Source organism: Clavelina lepadiformis, chromosome 5 (assembly GCF_947623445.1).
Source record: "Clavelina lepadiformis chromosome 5, kaClaLepa1.1, whole genome shotgun sequence".
NCBI classification, from domain to species: domain Eukaryota; kingdom Metazoa; phylum Chordata; class Ascidiacea; order Aplousobranchia; family Clavelinidae; genus Clavelina; species Clavelina lepadiformis.
The window spans coordinates 16,566,589-16,587,810 of NC_135244.1; the positions used below are offsets into that span (position 1 = coordinate 16,566,589).

General features: G+C 36.4%; 2 protein-coding genes across 2 annotated transcripts; one reads left to right on the forward strand and one right to left on the reverse strand.

The window, feature by feature from the left end:
• Positions 1-688: 688 nt before the first annotated feature.
• LOC143460380 (small nuclear ribonucleoprotein G-like) lies at positions 689-4,741 on the reverse strand. Its single transcript, XM_076957869.1, has 4 exons — positions 4,605-4,741; positions 2,400-2,422; positions 2,105-2,229; positions 689-932 (listed from the first exon to the last, which is right to left on the reverse strand). Exons 1-4 carry the CDS (start codon positions 4,634-4,636, stop codon positions 882-884), a joined length of 231 nt encoding a protein of 76 aa, XP_076813984.1. The 5' UTR covers positions 4,637-4,741; the 3' UTR covers positions 689-881.
• A 5,334-nt stretch (positions 4,742-10,075) lies between these two features.
• On the forward strand, positions 10,076-18,253 carry LOC143459371 (dystrophin-like). The gene is made up of 2 exons (XM_076956495.1): positions 10,076-16,439; positions 16,613-18,253. Exons 1-2 carry the CDS (start codon positions 14,025-14,027, stop codon positions 16,835-16,837), a joined length of 2,640 nt encoding a protein of 879 aa, XP_076812610.1. The 5' UTR covers positions 10,076-14,024; the 3' UTR covers positions 16,838-18,253.
• Positions 18,254-21,222: the final 2,969 nt, after the last annotated feature.

Here is a 21,222-nt window from a genome sequence, read left to right on the forward strand (position 1 = left end):
TTTTGCCAAAAAATCGGAGCATTAGTTGCGATAAGTACGCCAATCACGGGTTGTGGACTTGATGCACAATGCCCATCAATATTATCGTAGTACTGGCTTCTAGTAATACCAGTTGTTGCAAAACCGAATAACTTGTGCAACATATACATATTATTGTCGGATCCCAAGTGACGCGTCGTATCTAAAAGGTGCAGGTGATTATTGTAAGAGTAGGAGGTAATTCCATTAAACACACCTTTAATTAAAGATTCTGTAACTACCATAGCCGCCACGCATGCTAAATTGTCGTGGGTAAACTGCAACTTGTTCAAGAAGAGTTTCGCAGCCACAATCCACTGCTACACACTTCAACACAATAGCCTGCTATCCATAAAATGAAAATATACATTGCATGGTTCCCTTGGAATTGTCCGGTTACAAACATGAAAGATTACGTTTATAGTATATCATAGTAACTCATTTTGATAACAAAGCAAAAGTCAGCCTTATATAACAATTAGAACTGCACTAAAAATGGGTTACTGCAAAGTAAATAACGCCCATAGGTGCAATACTGTAGTCACTGTACTGTGTGATAGTATATTATTGTTTACCTGTTACAACAACTGAGCCTGCTTATCATGACTTGAAAAACTTTTTTATAAGTCATAAAAACTCCCTACCAATTTTACAAGCTACAATTTTAAAACAAGGTTCTCCTATTTGTATTGTACAAATCTTGCTGTGAGGTCTACACAAAACTGAATCATATACAAAACATAAAAAAACAGTAAAAATTCATTTCAAACGTGATGTTTGAAAAAATCAATGATCAATAGTGTTCTGAAATTGTATGATTGGCTGTACAACAAAACCTTCCGGCTTCTGTAGTGAGAAATGGTCTATATACGATCCACTGCTTCCAACATAAGAATGGAATTCCCTCTAACAACCTAGAAAAGAAAATGGCATTAAATGACAATTGACATCTGTATGAACTTTTATGAATATATAGTTTTATGAGGTCAGATCTGTGTCATGCAAATACAGCACTCTGCAATGCACTGTATTTAACAAGAAGTGTTAACAAACGTACATGCTGAACGAAATAGCTTATAAGCTGGAATAAATACTAGTATTTTAACTCCTTGAGTAGGGGAAGTAATAATTTAGTTCATTATCGTGGAAGCTCATACAAAACTTGATTTTGCTTAAAACAGAAAGTTAGTATAAAGTAAGTCCAATAGTCCCAGCAAAACAACCAATGCTAGATCGAAGTTCATTAGTCTAAACTTTTGCTTGAATAAGAAGCAAGTGCGAAAAAAAGGTTAACCTTAAATCAGGAAGAATTGCCCATGAAAATATTAGACAAAAATTTTTTTAAATTCATTTAGTGCTTTTTCAATTTTTGTTAAAAGCGTGTCGCAACTTTATCACAGATTATGACAAACATGGTGGCAATTATAACGTCACATTTAATGGAAAAATCGTGTGCGTGACTGTGATTTTTGACTCAAGTGTGAATAGGACAACTCATGCAGGTGATAAAACAGGCATAGTTTAGACATTTATGTGCAATTGTGCATTACAATATTATCTTGCACTTGGTAAGGCTAACCTATCTTACATCTGAGATTTTAATATTTTAACCAATAATTGCTTAGTTACTAAATACTATTCAAAAATTTTTGTTTGGTCCACTTGCTCAACTGACAACTCTTCTTTGGTTTAAACTAAACCTGTCTTAACACTTGCTCCTCACATTAAGTTAAAATGTTTTTGTGGTCCACAATGTGTATCCAATATCATGTAATAACCATGGTATTATACTATATTAATGGTTTGACATGTAATTTTTCAGCCTAGACAACAGTTTTTTTTTGTCTAGGCCAATGGTATCTTTGTTTACAAATCGCCCTCAAATTAATTAATCAAGGTATAAAGCAAAAACGCTCAATGGGAGCAATGGAAGCTGAAAAAGCTTTTATTAATTAATTATTCTTCTGTCTCATCTTCATGGCCACTGGCAACAATTTTGCAAGCTTCGAATAGTTTAAAGCAATCTAATCATTCCTTTGAACTTTGAGTTGACGAACTTCCAGTGTAAATTTGACAAAAACCTTACCACCATCCCGACATCTTCTTCTGTGCCATCTTTTCTCTTCCCTATCCCCTCATCAATGACAAGATTCATAAAAGGATCAAAACCACGAAGAATTCCCTGGATGGTTCGACCACCATTTAATTTCACTGTGAAAGAAAATTCTCCACACTTAAAAGGCCATATATTTTACTTACTTTGCAAAGCTTCAAATACGACTGATCAATGAGTTAAATCATAAGTAATTTTTATTTAATTAGTTAATTAATTAATTAATTAATTAATTATTAATTAATTGTGCTTCAATATGCAAACTTACAATCGAGTTTCTTGTCCATAAATCTAAAAAACAAAACAAAATATTATATACTATCATAACAATTAAATCTGTATAACACCAAAGGTGAAATGAAACAGTGTATAAATATGCAGTATCCAGACAAAAATATGACGGTTTGACAAGAAGTCATGTGTGCAAAAACACAAAGTTCAGTATGACAGGTTAAAGCTCGGTTTACATTTTTACAAATCCACATTAAAACGAGCAACTTTGTCTTGTGTGTTTGTTATAAATCAGTGTCAACATGAAAGAGTTCAGTGTGATAAGTCACCTTGATGAGTCTCGTGATTGTGTGCCACAGTTTTTACTACAGTGTATCATTGGACACAATTATTCTGCAAAACTAGACAAATCATAAACCATAATGCAAAACTATAGCACACAGATGCATGATGTTTGCCAAAATATACATTAACTTAATTACAATATAACCTATACTTAATAAATAAAAAATGACTTAACAAGAAATAAGCTAGACAGTCCATGCTGGCACACAAAACGTCTTGCGCCAACATGCATATATTTCTTTTTAAAACTGGCAATACTAGGTGCCCTACTGGAGGTTTTTTGTGACCCAGCTGTAAAGTTTGCTTTCAGTGCGCCGGATAAATGTGCAATTAAACGTTGTGCCAAAATTTTTGTCACGTCAATGTAATACTGATAATATAGAATATAAAGCCAGAATATTCGCGCAGAAGCCAACTTCCTGCGCCGGAAAAATCCAGTGCATCATTCAAATTTTCCAGTAGGGGTTTATGTGCCACTTTGCAGTATACCCTATGTCAGAGTCGAAATGACTCGAGTCTCTTTCTAAAAAAGCATAAAAATGACTTGATTCGAGTCGGTTCTTTTTATTATGATTCATTACATTCATTCAGCATTTAAGTTAAACAAATCTCAATTCGCTAATTGAAATACATCAAAGCGTAACTTTTAATGATCTTATTTGTCTAAAATTGTGTACATTGCCGCCAAACGAACAATTTTTGTAATAATCCTAAATGTTTGTGGTCGATAGAAATGGTATTTTTGCTGTCTGTTTTGGCTTGGTTTCAAATATTAATCGACTCGACTCACAAATGATTCAACTTGAGTCTTAAAAGGTAAATAACTTGAATTGCGACTCGAGTTTGATGACTTGGTTATGACTCTGCTAAATATTATAAGTATTATATTGGTGGGGTGCAAACTTTGGCATTAAATTTAGGCAGTGTCTATTTCACCGTCTGCCGGTTGTCGAATTATGAAAAATCTACTTCAGTAAAAGGCTAGCCGGTTACGCAATTGCTATTCTAGCGGCTTGGTAGCTAATTGGTTTGAGCGCTGGCCTCCCAACAAATATGGCCTTTGTTCCGTGCTCGATACCCAGTGGCGGCATACCGCTGTAAAGCCTTTCGGCAAGGCAGTAATAACACTTACTTCCTCTTGAGAGGACCTGGTGGACAGTTCCAAATTTGGGCAATACTATACAAAAAATTCAAATAAAAAATGCTTGACAATCGGAACTTGCACAAAGACTAGCTTGGTAACTGGGTCTCGAGTGATGAGGAATCATCGCTGGGTTTAAGTTGTGCAAAGACTTTCCTCAGTCCAAGGATAAAGATTACAATACCACACCATTTTCTTACTTCGGTAAACGGTGATTGGTGAAATATAGACACTTATTTTATCGGCCGCCGTTTACCGAAGTAGGAAAATAAGGGGCCTAGTGCAGATATGAACAACCATAAAATGCCTTTGCACACTAGACCCCAACTACACAAATTGTGGCGTCGTCTGGTTGTGCACTTCTGCACTGGTATAAAGTTAGAAGAATGTTGCTTACTACCTGCCAAAATTCCATTAAATATAGCCAAAAATGATTATTAAAATAACTACTTTTTTGGTAATATTCGGACACTGGGTACCTTTGTAGACTGGCTACCCGATCCTAGCAAACTTTCCAATCTGTTGGGACATTTACCGTGGAAAATTTGTTTGAGGTCTTGCTGACAGAAAACTTAACCGAAACATTTAAGTTTTAATATTACTTTATCAATAAGGTATGTTTTAAAAGCAATCAATTACGCATATACTGCAGTACTGGGACGGCGGTAACACAATACCGGTATTTAGCCGAAACCGGGCCATATTTCTGGTATGAACATCAATCGAAATACAGATAATTGCAAAATTAAATCTTACTTTTTCAACTCTGGTGGATGAGCTTTACTCATGATGATATTTCAAGATTGTGAGAACAACGAAGCACAAAACTCTACAAACACCACACACCTAGACCAATCAGTATAAAATATTCACGCAGCACAAACAAATAAAAAATCATGTAACTGAAAAGTTAGTTTAATGTTATGTCTATGGCTCATGCTCTTGGCAGCTGGTAAAAACAATACAAAAAGGTTGTAGTTTTTGAAAAATATTTATTAAAATTATGCAAAGTTTTTAAATTTCAAATAAGCTTACCTTGGTGTAAACTGAGAAAACGAGCATGACTAATCAATCATTTTATTTTTTGTTAAAAGGGGAGAGGGAACGAAAATATCAAGCCAGTTTTTATTAGCATGTGCCAACGAACGGGAAAAGTAACAAAGTCGAGAAGGCTTAAAAGGTGCTCAAAAAAAGTTAAGGTAATAATTGCTGGTAGCAACTAGCACGTCTATTAAACCCACAACAGATAGACTTACAAAACGTAAGCTAAAAAAGGTGAAGTTAAGCAGACGAGTAGGTGGTGTGTCCAAGCAACAGTAGATTTAAAATTGCTTCAATGTTGATGTAGGCTACATCAGTGATGAAATTTAGCAAGCATATTTTCGCTTTCACCGGAAAAAATAGTTTCTTATCGTTTATTTTTAGTCATTAAATCGTACTTTCAAAGCTATTTTTAAACGTTTTCGTGTTAACCTAACTAAAAGTGTAAAATAATAACCTAATTTGTTTTCCAAAATAAATTTAACTTAAAATATTAAACCCTAAATTGCCAAAGTCAACATTTTGCATAAATGCATACTCATTCTTCTAATCTAACCTAACCGCCTATTTATCACAAGTCTTTATAGATATTAGTGATCGCAATGGGCTGCGTGACTAGTCTATATTACCTGAGACACACAGGAAAAAAGTGGCTGACAAAATATAAGAAATTTTGATTATGGATACCTTCGTATTTAGCGACTGTGAACCGCATAGTTGCGTTCCGTTCTGGATAAACGTTACACTGATACGTCTTAATCCTTTCCAGGCATTTTTGGTATGGATATATTGTGACGGTTACGTCACGAGTCATGAGTTGTTTTGTAATAAAATCTTGTAATTCAGTTGTTGACCGGACTTGAATTCTCCTTTATGACGTCAGATAAATTACCTAGCTTGAACTGGTGTGCCATATAAATACTGTTGTAATGTTTGCAATCATTCCCTTTTTACTTTTCTCACTCACTTGTTAACCCTATCCTAACCAGGCTCGCGAGTTTACTAAAAAACTAGGTGTGGCCGACCCCGCACACACATTTTCAATCGTTAATTACTAGAAAACTATACGTCGTAGACTGATCGGATTTTGACAGGTTAGTAGAAAAATCATCTGGCTTCCTGTATACATCATAATTGTAAAACTAAAGAAAGTGAATTTAGTGTAAATTAAGTATTTCTAAAAGTGACACATTTCTAGAAATTCTTCTTGTTACGCCGCGCCCCCGCTGTGCGGAAAACCAGCTGACTGCGAGAAGAGAACGCAAGAGAATAGTTAGTCGAGTTATTGGTGCGTAAATGAGTAATACGCTTCAATGCGGAGAGCAGAGCAAAGCAGAGGAAAATTATGAAAATATCGCAATATCTTAAAAATTACAAAATCCAACTTTATCAAACAAACATGGACAGATAGCTGAACATTTTTTAGGAAAAGTCACCAAATTTCAAGTTTCTACAGCAAACAATGCAACTGTACGCCACGTTTTGCTATGACAGTGTGCGGGAGAAGCCAAGCCTAGTTAGAATAGGGTTAACACTGCGCAATGAGGTCAGATAAATTACCTCGCTTGAACTGGTGTGCCCTATATATACTCTTGTGTTGTTTGCAATCAGCCCCTTTTTACGTCATCGAATTCACTGGTTACTACTGTGCAATGTAACGTTCAGTAAGCTTTGCCCAAAGGCGAAAGCCTTTGTGTCTGATAATTAAATTAATAAAATGGGAACTTTATAATTTAGTAATTTGGGTAGACAGAATTAAGCAACTAACAGCATAGTCACGCCGTTTGAGGAATGAGAACTCATATCATCGAAGCAGAAGTAAAACGAATTAATTACACTACGTAACAAAATTCAAAAAAATTTTTGTTTGGCTACATTTATTAAGTGTATCTGTATGATTTTCAAGCGCTGATTTCAAAAATGCTATCAGTTTTTTTCTATCATCGATCGTTTTCAAAATACAAAAATTTCCGTTTTTTGTGATTTTCCATTAACTGTAGGTATTTTATGCGGTTATGATCTGTGTCTGTCAGCACTATCATGTTGTAAATGGGCGTTCTATTTACTTGAGAAAGTGAATGGGAGTGGGAGTTTGAAATGCAGACGAATGTGCTTTTATTTCTTATCTCAGTTTTCATTTTATCTCAGCCTGTTAAATTCAGTATAGTCTCATTAGAAAGTCATGTTTAGTGTTTACAGAGAGAAGTATGCCATATAATTACATTTTGTAGAGTTAAGTATTGTGTAAATCTTAGATTCAGTTCATCTTTTAAATAGTAGAAATCAAAATGTCTAGTAGAGAGTGAAACAATTTAAGTAAGAGTACTGCCTACCCCACAGGAATAGGCACTTGGAGTTTTCTGTCTACTTTGACGTTTTTGAAGACCTTTGCTATTGCAAAGATGTGGAAGGCCTGTTTTGTGCTGTTAGAATAGATCATGATCCTACTCAGTGGCGGCGTTTCATTGACAGTTCTACCAAAAGTCTTAAAGCAGTGTTACTTCACAATGGCAACATATACCCATCAATTCCACTTGCTTATTCCTTACAGATGAAAGAAGATTATGAAAACGTCAAGCAACTGCTCATTAAAATCAATTACACTCAGTTTAAGTGGTATGTTTGTGGTGACTTTAAAATGTTGGGAATTTTGCTTGGTCTGCAGGGTGGTTACACAAAATACTCTTGCTTTCTGTGCTTGTGGAATAGTAGAGCTGACGGTGAGCACTATGAGAAAATTAATGGCCGACACGGGAAAAACTAAACCCAGGAATGTACAACGTTATTAGGGAACCTCTTGTAAGCCGGGAAATAGTTTTACTGCCTCCACTTCATATCAAATTAGGTCTGGTAAAACAGTTTGTCAAAGCTTTGGATTTTCAAGGACAAATTTTTCAAGAAATCCGTTCAATGTTTCCCAGACCATCACTTACCAAAATAAAAGGAGGAATATTTGTTGGTCCTCAGATAAACACAATGTTAAAGTGTAAAAGCTTGGAAGAAAAAATGAATGAAACAGAAAAAGAAGCGTGGCAAGCATTTCGAGGTGTGGTTGATGGATTTTTGGGAAATAAAAGGGACAGAAATTACAAAGAGTTGGTGGAGAAACTGATCAAAAGTTACCAAAACATGGGTTGTCGCATGTCTGTCAAACTTCATTTTTTATGTCCGCATCTGGATTTTTTTCAAGAAAATCTAGGTGATTTCAGTGAGGAGCACGGTGAGAGACTTCATCAGGATATTGAGCCAATGGAAAAACGATATAAAGGCCGCTGGGATAGTGTAATGATGGGAAACTACATTTGGTCTTTAGTAAGGCAAGACAGGAGTAGTCATAAAAGAAAAACTCGCTCAAAAGTACATTTTTGAACGACTCTTACTGTTTGACAAAACTATGTTACATTTATCTTCAAGCCTTCCTTATTAACGTTTTTAAACTGGTTTTTGCGTTTAATAAACCAAACAGAACCTTGATGTGGAGCTAAAATCTACTGCAAGAGTAGAACACGATTTGCTGTACTTACAGCTATATCAAAATTTGAATATCTCAAAAAGTAACGATGGTACGAAAAAACTAACTGGATTTTTGAACTCAGCACCCAAAAATACATAAAGGGGCATTAAAAAAAGTAGCCAAACAAAAATTGTGTTACGTAGTGTTATGACAAAGAAATAATTCGCTTGTGCACTACTCGTGTGAGGTATTACACAAGGAACATATCCGTCATAAAGTCCGCATATGTTGGCGGTTATTGTTAGAATATGAGCGAGGACGATTGATGGTTGGTGACTTGTTTTACTTCTGCTTCGATGGATGAGTTCTCATTTCTCAAATTTGCGTGACTATGCTGTTAGTTGCTTGATTCTGTCTATATAAATTACTAACTTATAAAGTTCCCATTTTGTTTATTATAGGACACAAAGGTTTTCACCTTCGGGCAAAGCTTACTGAATGTTACATAGCGCTGTAGTAACCAGTGAAATCGATCACGTAAAAAGGAAAGATTGAAAACATTACATCAGTATTTATATGTGACACACCAGTTCAAGCGAGGAAATTATCTGACGTCATTAAGGAGAACGCAAATTTGGTCAACAACTGAATTACGGGATTCTAAATTAAATTTCAAACATCTTGGAAAACAACTCGTGATTCGTGACGTAATCGTCACAGTGTTATCAACCATCAATCGTCCTCGATCATATTGTAACAATAGCCGCCAGTGTACGCGGTCTTTATGACAGATATGTTTGTTGTGTAATACTTCACACAAGTAATTCAGCAACAAAACTAATTTGTCATAATATAACCAAATGTTTTCGTGGTAACTAAATGTTGGAATCTTTGGAGTTTTTCTATTGGTATTGAATTATATTTATATTTTATGATTACATGTATAGCTTGAGTTGTTTTGGCTATATTCAATGGGTTTCATTGCTATCGGACGTGAAATTTTCCGCACCCAGAATTCTGATATTATAAACTTTGTATAAACTTTGTTTTATTATAACTCAACTCGATAAAGTTTGTCCATATAAATTTTTATTTTATTGACATTGCAATATATTCCAATTTTCCTACTGGAATAACATCACGAATAACTGGCTTGAGTACTAAACTGGTAAATGTTCAAATTAAACTGGGTTACAGTAGAAGAGTCATAATAATAATAATAATAATAATAATAATAATAATAATAATAATAATAATAATAATAATAATAATAATGAATTATATTGGGTGTCAACGTCAACCATAATAATAAACACAGTTTTTCTGGTTAGTACGGTAAAACTCGTCACAAAGAAATAAATGTACAAGCGACACAAAGCGCAACCGTTAGAAAACGTTCGACAAGAAATTATTTGCTGGTAGCTTAGAGAAGCGATATGTCACGACATTTGATAGAAAATTTACATCTTGCAAAAAAACGCAAACATATGGTTACTGAAGTCACATAATTTTATTTATTATTTTGTTTCACTGTTGATTTGAAATCCTTCATGCCTTTATTCGTCATATATATCCCCGTAAAACGCAAATTGCCGTGGTTATTTACAAATCTTGTGTTGTGGCTTCTAAGGAGCCAACTTCCTACCATTTTGTTGACTTTACTTGTGTTGCCGAAAAGTAGTTCAAATGACACATATGCCGTAAGTTTGTATTATACGCCGCAAACTTCCAGCGTGGCGAAAAAGAAAATACAGCATTGTTACGGCACTCGCAAATATCAGCTTCAGCTTTTGTGACGTAGTGTCACAAAAAGCAAACATACAAAATGGCAAGTGGAAGTCAACGGCTGTTTAATTGGCTTCACTCGTTAATGAATTAGACTGTAGTTGCGGTGGAAAATGCTTGGCGTAAAACAAAGACTCGTTTTTTTGGTGTAGATCTCCCTGTACTAAAATGCAAGCTTTCGATAGAAGTACACACCAAATATTGCACTCGTCGAGCATATTTATATTAAATAAACAGAGAATTGAAGCTTCAGTGCAGGCAATCAGGCCAAAATCTGCGCGTTTGCACTTACGATTTCTCGTCAAAACTGTAGTATTTTCCAGTCGGGTTGGTATGGTATCTATTTGTACTATGTATCGTGATCTTTCCTCAGACTGACTTATAAGGCTATGAAGCTAACGTTGGGATGCAGCAAGCACATCAGCCTTAGAATGGCTTATCTCTTCAGTGCAGTTGCTGTGCTTTCCACCCAGGCTGGAAAGTTTGCTAGGCTTTCCACCCAGACTGGAAAGTTGGCTAGGCCAACAATTGCGTGGGGATTAAAATTAAGGCAGTTACTTGGCTATTGCACCATAAGCAGGTCACGCAGTCCGTTGTTAAAGATAGCTTAGGCCATTAAAAAATAGGAGAATGGGTATGCAAAAAGTTGATTTTAGCTATTTAAGGTTTTATTGGGGTTTGATTTAGATTAGAAGATAGATTTAGGTTAAGCTTAGGTTACTATGTTATAAAATTTAAGTTAGGAAAACAAAAAACTGTAAAAACTAACTTTGAGCACACGTTTTTTTCCAGTGAAATAGTGGTAACCTAAAATTAATTGCTCGTATAGGCTAATGGCATTGTTTCATTTTGATGCACGAGGGATTTCTCATCCAAAAACGGCAAATTTTTTAATTTGGTTTTCAACTGGGGGCACATTCAATCAATCATTTTATTTTTTGCCAAAAGCGCAGTGAAAACGAAAAATCAAGCCAGTTGTTACTAACATGCGCCAATGAACAGGAAAAAGTAACAAAGCCGAAAAGGTTTAAAACGTACTCCAGAGTAGTAACGTTAATATTTGCTGGTAACAACTAGCACGGCCACTTTACCTATACTTAGTTAAATCCATAAAACATGAGTTGAAAAAGTGAAAATTAAGCAGACGAGCAGGTGGTGTGTTCAAGCAACTGATGAATAAAAATTGCTTCAGTGCTGTACATCAGTGGATGGGAAAAGAAACCCACCGTAAAAGAAACCCCATCCTGGGCAAGAGCCTGGTTTCTGGTGGCCATAGCACTAAAAAGGGCGTTGTTGATTAGCCTAAGTTTGTACAGAAGAATGCACACCAATGATAATCTTTGGAAGATGTGATGACCACACTGTTCGTTGCAAGTTGGAAACTTCTCTGTTACAGCGACAGTGATGTACAGAAAAAGATACAAATGCTGTCCAATAGATGGTAGTGCTGAAAGGTAACCCCTCTTGGTCCGAAGCTGAAGACTTGAGTGGTGCTTTGTGGTGACATTTCAATCCAGTAACTGGTTCCAATCTTTTATCTTGAAAATATGTAAAAATGAACTGCAGTATTTGCAGTAAATATCCGAAATAGTTGTGTAATGATTGTTGAAAATTTACAAGTTACTTAATTAATAAACAGACTGACGTATAATTTTCATAGCCCTTTTGAAATTTTCCAATAAATTTTTCAAAGTTTATATCATAAATAAACAGACTGATGTATAATTTTCTTAATCCGATTTGATATTTCCAATACTATCATCTTATCAAAGTGCTTTATCAAAAGGTACTTGTCTTCCGCATGTTGGATGCTTACTGCCTATATCTAGAGTTTGGCAACAACAAGTTTAGTGACATGTGATTGAGGAAAGCTTTAACTATTTTGAAGTTAAAAGAAAGATACAGCAAGTGAACGTGTTTTAAACATTCAGCGAAACCTCGTCAATATAATTACAGTTCCAGTATTACTAAATGTTGTCTACACTCAATAACAGAATGTGACTTAAAGCCAGTAGACATCCATTAGTGAAATACAATTGAAAATATATACATAATAAAGAGAAAAACAAGTGTATAGTGCAATAAAATATATGAAAGCGCTTGGTGCTTGAGTGCAGATTTACGCAGTGCATAATTACAATTGTCACATAGTGTCATGCAAGTGTGATGATGAAGCAAAATAACTTTTTAATTTTTTTATAAAAAAATTGTCTTATTTTCCAAAAGTTTCAAATCATTAGACAGAGAATTCCAAATTTTTGGTCCCATATATCGGATAATTTTTTTGGGTTAAGTAATTACTGTAGAAGGGAAGGCAAAAATACAGTATTATACATCCAGATTAGAAAGTTTGACTGTTTTTGGGTGACAAATCTCCCTTATAATCAAGATGAAACAATCGCCATTATAGGCTATGCATAATAGACCCTTTCCAAGTTACCGCCGCCATTTTTTTGGGTGGCTAGATTTTTTCTATCGCCTATACTTAACAATGGAATTTGTTGACATACGTTGATTCCCTTTGAAATTACAAACGTTCTGGCCATTGGATTGTAAAGATTTTGCTCAGGTGAGTTGCATGTGAATTCCTTTACGAAATAAAAAAAAATGTTGCCTAGTTCTTATTTTACATTGATTTGAATCCTACGCACTGGGTTTGTCCAATATAACGTCTAGATACATGGTCAGCGAGGAATGCGACGTAAAATGCGTAAGAGTTTGCATGTAATCTGCGGCGCGTTACACAACCTAATTTTGCTTTGCATGTCAAGCAAGGTTTAAAATAATCAACTAGAAGTAAATACAAACCGAATCATTACATTCAAACGTGCCAAAGATACCCGGCTATTGTACCGCTATTGAACTAGTCCAATGCGTAGGATTCAAACCACTGTAAAATAAGAACTAGGCAACATATTTTCAAAATTTTTTTATTGGGTAAAGGAATTCATATGCAACTCAACTGAACGAAATCTTTACAATCCAATGGCCAGAACTCTTGTTACTTAAAAATGAATCAAAGTAGATTGACATTTTCCATCGTTAAGTATATACAATCGAAAAAATCTTGCTACCCAGACAGTAACTCTGAAAGGGTCTATTAATTTTTATTCCCCACCACTTAGCAAACTTCCGAATCTGGCAGTACATCAGTATTGTTCCCAGTTGAAATGACGTCACTACCAGGAAGGGATTAATTAAGCCTGGTGATGTTATCTAACTACAAATAATCATGCAGATTATTAACTTCATTTTGCTAAATTCATGACCTCAAATTCTTCCATCATGTTAAAGCATGAATGTTAAATTTAGAGGTACAATGTCAACAGAGTTGTAGTTTTTCCAGGTTTGAAAGGCATGACTCTTAGTATAGGTAGGTTAATATCTACTAATCAGCACCTTGGTAAATTTATCACAGGTTGTTGACAGGTTTGATATAAAGGTAAGGTAGGTTTTCATAGAAATGGCCTTTCTAGCCACTGTATTAGGGATTGACCGATTCGAATCCGAGTCCAATTACTCGATCGAGTTTTGGCCCGTTTTCAATATTTGAACTCGATTTAATATTGAATCTCGATGCTTTGAAAGTTTCAAAGTACATAAGCTGCCTTTTGTTTTTAATTCTTTATACATGTAGTAGTTGTTAGTGCTTTACTATAGTTTTACAATAAGGGTTTTTGTTGTAGTACTGAAACATACTCATAATTGACTGTTAATGTCTAATATTATTGATAATGAATGTCATATTAGCGTATTATCGATGATGCTTGTGTTTTTTGAAGTAGTGTATATGAATTGGCTTGCTTTTGTCTAACAATATTGATAGTGTTATGATAAACACTGTCTATGAAAAATTTGTGTTTTGTAAACAAGTGTAGTCTGTTAGAGGCTTAAATATGGATGAACTCAAGAACATTTGCAGGATAATGCAAGACTTGTTGAGCTGGCTTAAGCAGAAGAATGACGAGTTGAGCACCATGCTCCTGCAGGGATCTGCTGATATAACGTTACTTCAGCAGCAGAATACACAACATCAAATGCTCGAACTGGAACTTGAAGCCAAGGCTAATGTAATTCAAGGTAGCATTGAAACTGCTAAGTCTGCCCTTGCTCAGCGCCTTGCTGATCAGCATTCTTCAAAAAGTGTAAATCTTCGGGATCAATCTGAAGACACAAGCTCAATCATGGAGATGATAATTTCGGAATTACAAGTAGAATGGCATTCTGTCCAGAAGAAAAATATCCAGTTCAAGAATCACATTGATACTCTTCTTCCAGCTGTACAGGAGTTGTGGAATAGAATCTTGAGCTGCAGCGAGAATCTTCATAAACAGGAGGCAGTGCGGGATATGTGGAGAAATGTTGGAGAAATTCCCATTGAATCTCTTCAGGACCATATCAGAAGAATGCAAGATTTTCAGTCTTCTTCTGTACAACCGTTGTCAGAACACATTTCAAAGCTTGATGACCATCTCGCTAACCTCCGAAAAATGAACATGGGCATTTCATCTGATGCCTTAAAGAAGATCGATGAACTCCATATGCGATGGAAATTAATGCAGGTTTATTGCAGTGAGCGCGTGAAACAATTGATGGAAGCTATGCGTGATTTTGGACCCAGTTCTCAACTGTTTTTAACTACATCTGTAGATGGATGTTGGGAAAGAGCTGTTTCGGATAATAAAGTACCGTATTATATAAACCATGAAAAACATTTGACAAGTTGGGATCATCCGAAAATGGCTGAACTCATGGAATCTATGGTTGATTTAAATGATGTTAGGTTTTCTGCTTACAGGACTGCGCTAAAGGTACGGCGCTTGCAAAAAGCCTTATGTTTAGATCTTTTATCTTTATCAGAAGCAAAGAATGCATTCAGTCATCACAAGTTAAATGTGGTACCCACTGTCCATTCTGATCATGTAGTAGGTGTGTTAGAAATTATTGCCTGTCTGACTACACTCTATGATGCTTTAGAACAAGATTACAATACTTTGGTAAATGTGCCACTTTGCGTAGACATGTGTTTGAATTGGATATTAAATGTATATGATACTAAACGGCAAGGCAATATTAAGTCAAACTCTTTCAAGATTGCCATTATTTCCCTTTGCAAGGCTAGTTTGGAAGACAAATACAGGTATCTTTTTTGCCAGTTGGCTGCTCACACTGGATTTACAGATAAGGTTGCTTTAACATCTATGATTCATGACTTCATGTTGATACCATGGCAACTTGGTGAATCGCAGGCTTTTGGTGGGACCAATGCCTGTCCAAGTGTCCAAAGTTGCATGCATCTAACCGGAAACACACCTGAAGTGGATGCTGGTCAATTTATTGATTGGATGAAGTTAGAACCACAGTCTCTGGTTTGGTTACCTGTCTTGCATCGTTTATCTGCAGCAGAAAACATATCCCATCCGGCCCGTTGTGCAGTATGCAGAGAATTCCCCATAATGGGTTTAAGGTATAAGAGCCTTCGGCACTTCAATTATGATATTTGCCAAAGTTGTTTTTTCTCAGGTAGAATTGCCAAAGGTAGTAAGTTCTGTTACCCCATGGTGGAGTACTGTACACCGACTAATTCCACTACAAATATCCGTGACTTTGCTAAAGTGATTAAGAATAAAATCAAAGGAAAAGGTTCTAAGAAAAATATAGGCTATCTACCTCTGCCAGTTAGTGATAGCAAAATAAATATGTTAGGCCCATCTGACTCTGAAAAGGCCAGTTTAAGTTCAGATGACAATGGCATTATCTCAACGACATGCAGTGTAGAAAATAATAGAACTCCCCAAGATTTTTACACTCATGAAAAAATAAAAGGCTGTGCTTTGGACAAAGCAACTCCTCAACAGCAGGTTGATGAAGAGCGAAAAGTTATTCTGGAATACTGCCAGTCAATGGGCTTAGAACCTCCATCAAATACGGATAAATACCTACAGAGACACTCAGCTATCTTTAGCCATGACCAAGACGAAGCCCCATTTAGTGGTAAATATATTGCTCCTGAAACAATGGGTGTTCCTCCTCATTTTGATTTTTCTCATCCATGTAGTAGCACTTACGTACAGAACAATGGCCACAAAACTGGTTTCTTTAATCGTCGTAAAGAACTTATCCAGAGCTCATCTAGGGCCTCTCATCGTGCAAAAAGTGAAAGTTCCAGCAACTCATTGAGTAATCAAAGCCATGCAGAACTAATGTTGGAAGCTCAGTTATTGCATCAGCGTACCAACAGAATCGACAGTCAGGTACAAATGCTTGAAGATCACAACAAAAACATCAAAGATCAACTGAATGAATTAAAGGTGTGTTACTAATTGAATTGCATCATTGTATCCTTTGACCAAGTCACATAATACCTACCTACTTATGCAATAGAAATTTGTTGTATTAACAGTTATATTGGTTGTTGACTGGTTATCATTATACATGTATCATTTTTGTTTTCTGAATGTTTAAACCTTGTTGGTTGTTTCAGGTTCTTATAAGTGACAAAGAGGATAAATCTGCATACCGGGAGCGAAAACTTGCAAGCCACACACTACCCAGAAATTGGAATTCTACTGGAAACTACAAGGCTGTAGCCTCAGATAAAAAAACAGATATCCAACCTATATTTCAAGCTGCATCAGAATACTTAAATCAACTAATTGCTAGAGCTGGCAATCTTACTTTAGCTGTGGATGAAGAATTTACACCCTAGCTTAAAGAAACATAGATTTATGTCTGTATTGAAATATGTATAGTTTTGCTTGTGTTATTCCAGAAGAGTTTTACAACATCAAATATATTTTGCCAAAGAAGAAGCAGTTATGGTGTATTGATTTTCGTTTTGTATTTATACCTTACTGTATATTAAATAAAATGCATTCGCTAATTTGGTCAGATATGTTTAAGTTTAATCAATATATAATGCTCTGCCCCGGACTAAGTGTTATCAATTTTAAAATATCTTCAAAATTGCTCTTTTGAACTACATAATGCTCATTGTTTTTCTCCTTCAGTATTACTTTCCTACGCCAAAAGATCTAGTTTTTATAGAATTTTTGTTTTTAGCCGTTTATTTATTATGTTGTACACAAGGTACCATGATTTTTTTATCGTAAAGGAAACAGTTTGTTAATAAGAAATCAGCATCTTTGGTGATTTTTTTTGATATTATCTGAACTCAATCATTTATTTTTGTATCGTTATTGGTACAGGTTTTTTTATGAATCTGGGATTAAATGTATAACAGAATCATCATTAGTTGTGTGGTCAACTATAGAATTGACATTCAAGAAGTTAATGACCTGGAAATGAAGCCAAACTTTTTGAATCTCACAGTCTGTCTTGCAACAATATTATTTACTTTCGTGTAGATAGTGATATCCTGTATAACTGCCAATTACCACAGCTACTTACATTGCACTTTTGCGATTTGATTCCCAGGATTCATTAGACGTATTTCTTTTTTAAATACAGTTTAATATTTGTTGATGACAAGTTTGGTGCCATATACTTTTCTACAAAGTTGAATTGCTTTGGCTGCTACAATATGTTTTATGTACAAATATTCATATTTTGTTGCACATGCACCACACATCATAATTATATAAACCACCACCACCATTTTAAACCATCTTTAATAACATTTTATTTTCTGTGCAAGTAGTACAACTACTAACTTCGATACATGGCCATTAATGATACTACGTTTTTCTTATGCATTTGTTCATGTTGCACTTTTGTAAATCAGTTCCACAGTAGTATCTCTATTAAATCGTTTTCAATGCGCGTTCAGTTGCTTATAAATTTTGGTGGTAGTAGATGTGTATATAACATATTGGTAACGATGCGTCACATATGTTTGCAACTTTGATGAAATACTCTTGAAGGGTGTGTTATAAATAACAATGCTATTCTGATGAGATCAATGCTGGAAGTTTAAAATCTTGTGCTATCAGTTCAAAGTTGTATACCACTTTTCCAAGTTAACACGACGATGCCAAGGTGATAATGCTTTTATTACATGAAATAGAACAAATACCAGGTACATATATTGTTACTTTTATATTTTGTTCGTGTGTATGGTTTGCTCTTACAGTTATGTCATAAAATAAACTTCAGTTTAATCGTACGTTTTGGTGGTTAATGGTTAAAATGTTCTCTTAGTTCGTCTTCTCATCTGTTCCAAACTACAGTGATGCTTTATCATTATCAAATTTTGAAAACTGGAGAGTTTGTATTACTTGAAATGTTGACAGGCCACAAAGTTTTCCTCCTGTCTCTTGGGAGATCTCTCAGTTACAGAAGTATTTTTATCCCCGCCTTTCAGACAATTCTTTAAAAGGGTTCTAGGTCGATTCAACCCACGGACGATTCAACCCCGGACGATTCAACCCAGGACCATTCAACCCAGGACCATTCAACCTACGGACGATTCAACCCACTGAACTTTCACGTACTTATGGCTTAGGTTATTACCAAGTTACTTTGTAGCCAATTGTAAGCTTCATATTGAACAGTCTAGACCAGGGGTGGCCAAACTGCGGCTCTTTAATGAATTAGCATTGTTGAATTAGACATGCATTTTCCCGGTCTAGACGAGTTGTTCGATCAGATTATGAAACAATGCGTTCTATCACACGTAGTAACAATGGACTCATTGTTAGTAATAATCAAATTACAATCCAAAAAGGACATTATTGTACAGAAGTGTGCTAACTTGTACACTGTAGTTAAGTAAACTGTCAGTTTGAAGCTGTACCTCAGGGCTGACCTAGTTTTAAGTCTCTACACTAATAATTGCAAAAAGAGTTGGTGAAGCCCAGGTGGAGACTCATAGTATCACCACGCAGCACTAATGTTTATCAATAGCTACACTTCGTTGTGAGTGAATAAATTCGTATTTTTTATTGTGTTTGTGTTGCGGCTCTTTTAAAGCTCGAATTGGTAATATGCGGCTCGAGCATGAAGCAGGTCTGGCCACCCCTGGTCTAGACTCTAGAGTTAGGCCATCCTGAATAGGCCTGTACATCGTGGTTAACGGTTATGGTACCATTGCAATCGTACCGTATTTTGTTCAGGTACAAACTTCAAACTAACCACAACGAAATAAGCAGAATTATAGCACACAGAATCCCTCTCTCTGCTATAGGAAAGGTTATTCGTTTATTTTCAAAATAATAAATTGACTAGAGACAAGCGACTTATAGGCCTACTATTCTCAAAATGTTCGATCTCCCGATTCAAACTTTTTTGCGGGAAATCTTCATTCCGATCAACAAACAGTTGTTTCTAAGGTTTGACTTTTAATCGACGTGTAGGCTTTATTTATTTTTCGCTAAGCAGGCCTACTAGTTACAACACGGTACATAAACTTGTTTTTATTTCAACACAAGATGTGTATTGGTATAGTGGTAAAGGCGGCATCCGTGCCTGATAACGAACTGCGGAGACGTTTTTGTAAATGGGTTAAATCGTCCGTGGGTTGAATCGACCTAAAACCGAACAAAATACGGTACGATTGCAATGGTACCATAACCATTAACCACGACGTACAGGCCTATTCAGGATGGCCTAACTCTAGAGTCTAGACTCTAGACTGTCCAATATGAAGCTTACAATTGGCTACAAAGTTACTTGGTAATAACCTAAGCCATAAGTACGTGAAAGGTCCGTGGGTTGAATCGTCCGGGGGTTGAATCGTCCGCGGCTTGAATCGTTCTGAGTTGAATCGTCCGCGGGTTGAATCGTCCGACCACCCTTTAAAAGTCATAAATATAATTTCTTTCCGCTAATATATGCCCTTAGGCCTATAACATTTAGATAGAATTACTACCCTCGAGGCGAGCGTTTATATGGGTTTGTTAAAAAATAGTTCAAAAAATGCCTGCGACTTACGGAAAATTTGCCGAGCGATTTCATTTAACTAAGTCTGCAATTTAGCTAAATTGAGTTTGACGTTATGACGTCAGCGCCCAAATTAGCTGAAATTGCCCAATCGTCTGTGATAATATTATAGTTAATGTAACATACGGGGTTAAATAACATTTGGAAATTTAGTTTTTTAAATATCGAATCAGCGAAGCGTAACACTACGTCATGAAACTTCCTGTAGTATTGTTTTAAAGTTGTGACGTAGCGGCGCGATTGCCTTTCTTGCATGTGTTTCGTTCTCTGTAGCACTAACCAGTACCAGTAATGTTATGCAGTTGCCAATAATAAGCAAAAAGTCTTTATGCTGTTGATGTGCAAATGTTCTGCTTAAATCAGGGGTGTCCAACCAGTGGCCCGCGGGCCACATTTGGCCCGCTGGAAGGTTCTGAGTGGCCCGCGCGGTATTTTTCGAAATGACTTATATTATCAACTGAATCGCCTACGTAATTTATGGCGAACTTACATTCCGATAAATTGGCATTTTTTGTTTGCTTTCTTTGTCTATTGCTCTATAGTCTTTACTATAGAGCAGGGTTCCAGGTCGATTCAACCCACGGACGATTCAACCCCGGACGATTCAGCCCACGGACGATTCAACCCAGGACGATTCAACCCCGGACGATTCAACCCACGTACGATTCAACCCGCGGACGATTCAACCCGCGGACGATTCAACCCGCGGACGATTCAACCCACGGACGATTCAACCCGCGGACGATTCAACCCGCGGACGATTCAACCCACGGACCTTTCAACCCACGGACGATTCAACCCAGGACGATTCAACCCCGGACTATTCAACCCGCGGACGATTCAACCCACGGACGATTCAACCCCGGACGATTCAACCCAGGACGATTCAACCCACGGACCTTTCAACCCACGGACGATTCAACCCAGGACTTTTCAACCCCGGACGATTCAACCCACGGACCTTTCAACCCACGGACGATTCAACCCAGGACGATTCAACCCCGGACGATTCAACCCCGGACGATTCAACCCAGGACGATTCAACCCACGGACCTTTCAACCCACGGACGATTCAACCCAGGACGATTCAACCCCGGACGATTCAACCCACGGACCTTTCAACCCACGGACGATTCAACCCAGGACGATTCAACCCCGGACTATTCAACCCGCGGACGATTCAACCCACGGACG

Excerpts from the sequence above, each read along its gene's own strand:
- LOC143460380 (XM_076957869.1), bottom strand. The coding sequence starts at position 4,636 with ATGAGTAAAGCTCATCCACCAGAGTTGAAAAA. Across the intron at positions 2,423-4,604 it reads CATCCACCAGAGTTGAAAAA|ATTTATGGACAAGAAACTCG; the intron begins GTAAGATTTAAT and ends TTTGTTTTTTAG. Across the intron at positions 933-2,104 it reads AAGAAGATGTCGGGATGGTG|GTTGTTAGAGGGAATTCCAT; the intron begins GTAAGGTTTTTG and ends TTTCTTTTCTAG.
- LOC143459371 (XM_076956495.1), top strand. The coding sequence starts at position 14,025 with ATGGATGAACTCAAGAACATTTGCAGGATAATGCAAGACTTGTTGAGC. Across the intron at positions 16,440-16,612 it reads ATCAACTGAATGAATTAAAG|GTTCTTATAAGTGACAAAGA; the intron begins GTGTGTTACTAA and ends TGGTTGTTTCAG.